Source organism: Hibiscus syriacus, unplaced genomic scaffold (genome assembly GCF_006381635.1).
Source record: "Hibiscus syriacus cultivar Baekdansim isolate YM2019G1 unplaced genomic scaffold, ASM638163v2 tig00110847_pilon, whole genome shotgun sequence".
NCBI classification, from domain to species: Eukaryota; Viridiplantae; Streptophyta; class Magnoliopsida; order Malvales; family Malvaceae; genus Hibiscus; species Hibiscus syriacus.
This window is the reverse complement of record NW_024062888.1, coordinates 1936489-1940440: the sequence shown is the minus strand read 5'-3', so window position 1 is coordinate 1940440 and position 3952 is coordinate 1936489. Positions and strand designations below refer to the sequence as shown.

General features: G+C 40.8%; 1 protein-coding gene across 1 annotated transcript; it reads right to left on the bottom strand.

Annotated features, from left to right (window-relative positions):
• Positions 1–439: 439 nt before the first annotated feature.
• Positions 440–3193, bottom strand: LOC120143386 (uncharacterized mitochondrial protein AtMg00860-like). The gene is made up of 2 exons (XM_039157721.1): positions 3092–3193; positions 440–835 (listed from the first exon to the last, which is right to left on the bottom strand). The coding sequence occupies exons 1-2, from the start codon at positions 3191–3193 to the stop codon at positions 440–442; spliced, it is 498 nt and encodes a 165-aa protein (XP_039013652.1).
• Between the last annotated feature and the right edge of the window lie 759 nt (positions 3194–3952).

Below are 3952 nucleotides of genomic sequence, written 5' to 3'. Positions count from 1 at the left end.
CAGTCAAACTCAGGCATGGTAGCAAAGCTCGCAACTCTACTACGGTCCTCCTGCTCATATCTGATACAATATTCGCTTTACCCGAATGGTAATCAATCACATAATCATACTCTTTCAAAAGCTTTACCCATCTTAGATGTCTCAAGTTTAATTTCTTCTGAGTAAGCATATACTTAGGGTTCTTATAATCCATAAAGATATGACACTTCTCCCCGAATAAATAGTGTCTCTAAATCTTCAACGTAAAAATCACTACGGCAAGCTCCAAATCGTGGGTAGGATAATTTCACTCGAGAGGCTTGAGCTGACGAGACACACATGCCACCACTTTCCCTTCTTGCATTATAACACAACCCAAGACATTTAGTGATGCATCGCTGAATATGGTGAAGTATTTACCTGATCCTGGTTGTGTCAAGAAGGGGGCTTGCGTAAAGATCTACTTCAACAGTTCGAAGCTCTCTTGGCGCTTCTCGTTCCATACAAAAAGAACTCGTTTCTGAAGTAGCTTGGTTAATAGTGATGCAATCATAGAGAAACCCTTAATGAAATGATAGTAATACCCTGTAAGGTTTAAGAAACTGTGCACTTCAGTGACATTCTTAGGCGGTTCCCTCTCCATCACTACCTTAATATTTTGGGGATCTAATAGGATGTCAACGACTTCTACAACATGACCCAAAAATACCACTTTGGTCAACCATAACTCACACTTCCCAAACTTGGCATATAATTGACATTCACGAAGTGACTGTAAAACGATACGAATGTGTTGATCATACTCCTCCTCGGACCGCGAGTACACAAGAATGTCGTCAATGAAAATCACAACAAACTGATTTAGGTAGGGATGTAATACTTGGTTTATCAAATACATGAATGTTTTTGAGGCATTGGTGAGTTTGAAAGGCATCACGAGGGATTCGTAGTGGCCATACCTTATCCTGAAAGCGGTCTTGGCAATGTCGGCTTCCTTAACCTTTAATTGATAATACCCTAACCTCAAATCTAATTTAGAGAACACACATACGCCCTTAAGTTGGTAAAACATATCATCAATTCGAGGTAGAGGGTAGCAGTTCTTGATGGTTAAGTTATTTAACTGCCGATAGTCGATGCACAACCTCATTAAACCATCTTTTTTTCTTGATAAAAAGGATCAACGCTCCCCAATGTGAAACGTTCGGTTAGATGAAACCCCCTATCTAACAACTCTTAAATTTAATTCTTAAGTTCTTTCAACTCTGTCAGTGCCATGAGATAGGGTGCAATGGACACCAGAGTTGATTCTAACAAAACCTTTATGTTGAATTCAACCTCACGGTAAGGTGGTAACCCCAATAACTATTTCAAGAACACATTAGAGTACTCTTGCATGGTACGTATATCCTCAAGTGTCAGAACAGAAACTTGTGTAACCATGATATGAGCCAAAAAGGCCTCGCATCATTGACTTAACAATCTTTGAGCCCTAATAACCGAAACAACTTTGGTTATGAAACCCGAACTCCCATTGGTCATCACTACCTTGGTCTCATCATCCTTGCAAAGTTTAAGTTGTCTCGCTTTACATCTCAAACTTGCGTCGTGTTCAGTAAGCTAATCTATGCCTAAGATCAGATCAAACTCCCGAAATAGTAGCTCCATTAAGTCAGCTAAGAATACTTTACCCTGAACCTCTATGGGGTAATGGCGGTGAACCTTGTCAACCAAAATATCTAATCATAGGGGACTAGACACTCTGACCCCTATTTACAAATCCTCGAATGGGATATTCTTTTCTTGCATAAGTTCATAGCATATATAGGAGTGGGTGGAACCCAGATCTACTAATATTATAACAAAGAATTGAGAAAACTGTAAAGATACCTAAAATCACATCGGCAGCATAATACTCCTCCTAGACTCTGATGACATACTGGCGGGATGCTACTCTAGGCTCCTGGATGAACTCTGATATGGTGGTACCCCTATTGTATTGCTCTATAATAGCTCTGCCACCCCTTGAAGGCCCTCAGCTTTGCTGAACAGAATGAGCGGATCTCTATGAAGATGCAGAGGTTGAACTCTGAGTTTGGGAACAATCTTTTACAAAATGGTCCAAGGACTCATAGATGAAACAACCTCCAGTAGGTCAGTGACGCTCTCTAGGGTGTCAATTCCCACAAGTCAAACACATTGGATAAGATAGTGCCTGCTCAAATATGCTAGTGCTCGATCTGGAAACTGATGATAATGGTCTTCTGCGAGAGTCAGATCTACCCCCATAGTCTAAACTCTGAATTGTTCCTATATAAGGCCCTGCTGGTGGTCTTCCTAAACTCTGAGGAGCCCTGGCCTACTTCGTTGATGACTGAGACTATCTAACTATCTCTGGAGCCCTCTGTCTCTTACCCACTGAATAATTTTCCATTTGATATTTCTCTTTTGTGATCATCCCCACATATTTTGTTTGTCGAGTCAGCTTTACGAAGATGTAAGGATGGTCGACTACCAGATGAGTCTGGATGTCCAACTGGATGCCTTCCCTGAACCTCCTACAATGGCGAGACTCAGTCAAAATTACCTTTGGAGCGTACTTGCTTAGAAGAAGAAACTCTTTCTCATACTTAAGTACGTTTAGTCACCCTGGTTCATGTACAAAAACTGGTCTCGCATATCGTCAATGTGGGTCTCACCGATGCACTTCTCCCTGAACTCTATCAAAAAAAGATACCAAGTGGGCAACTTTAGCTCCATCGCCAACTCTACAATCTCCCATCAGTCTATCGTGTCACCCTTAAATAGGATGGTGACGCACTCCAACTTACCCTTGGGAGTGAGGTGTAACTGACGGAGGGTATAGAGCGTCTCCTAAAGCCACTGGTCTATAAAGATGGGGTCGCTATCCCCATATCCATAGAAATTGATCATCATATAATGGCAAAACATCTCAATTGGAGACTCTAGATGTGCCACAATAGGCTGTACTGGGATACAGGTGGGGGAGGTGGCATAGTAGACAGATTAGGTATGGCGTGAACTATTATCTAAGTATCGAGATCAGACCGTGGAAAATTGTTGCCTCATCGAAATCAACGTCTGCAAGTACCTTGTTATCAGAATCTAGGGTGTACTTGTCATCAAAATCTCCAGTCAAGGAGGCGCGACTCTCCTCCTGACCATCAAGACTAAGGATTGTATCGTTGGCCATGATCGAATACTGAAATTAGAATGGAAAGTGAGGTCACTATCACCATTCCAGAAACTTAAGTATCTTTGACACTCTAGGGGCATGTACTCACATAGAAACTTACTGACTCTGATCCGTGGGTCCTAGGAATGACTAAACCTAGACACTCTGATACTACTAAATATAACACCCTAATTCAGTTCGACTCAAAGATCCATAGATTATGACATCACATGAAACCACCAAAATGGTCAACCCAAAAATTTATTTTTTAAATATTTAATAACATCAAAATCATTCATCTTAAATTAAACGGAATCAATATCAAGTTTACAAAGTATGGGGGTCTTCCAAATACATAAAGATATAACCAGTAAGTTTAAATCAAAATAGAGGTATGACTCGATCATACAAAGGTCCATATAAAATACATGTCCTCTAAAATAGACTCAAGACATATTCTATAGCGACTGATCTGGAATATACTAATACGATAGGCTCCTCGACGATCCCTCTACTAACCTATGCATGGAAACACATTCCATACGCTGAGCTCACAAGCTCAGTGCCACGAGAATAACTATGCAGTACTACATGCATTCATGACATGCAAATGCTGGTGTGCAAAGTCAAAACATGCAAAAGTACATAACAAACACGAGATAGGCCGAGTGATGTGGTTGGAGGAATTTGCGTGCATCTCGGACAACATACAATTCTATCTAGAATGTGGTAGGTTCAGGGTAAGAACCTAAATTTATGTGCATCAGAACTTATAGC

Bases quoted from the DNA above. Each gene is read 5' to 3' on its own strand.
- LOC120143386 (XM_039157721.1), bottom strand. From the start codon at position 3,193: ATGGCCAACGATACAATCCTTAGTCTTGATGGTCAGGAGGAGAGTCGC. The intron at 836-3,091 runs GTACTTGCAGAC...TACCTAAATCAG, and splicing joins CCCTAGATTCTGATAACAAG to TTTGTTGTGATTTTCATTGA.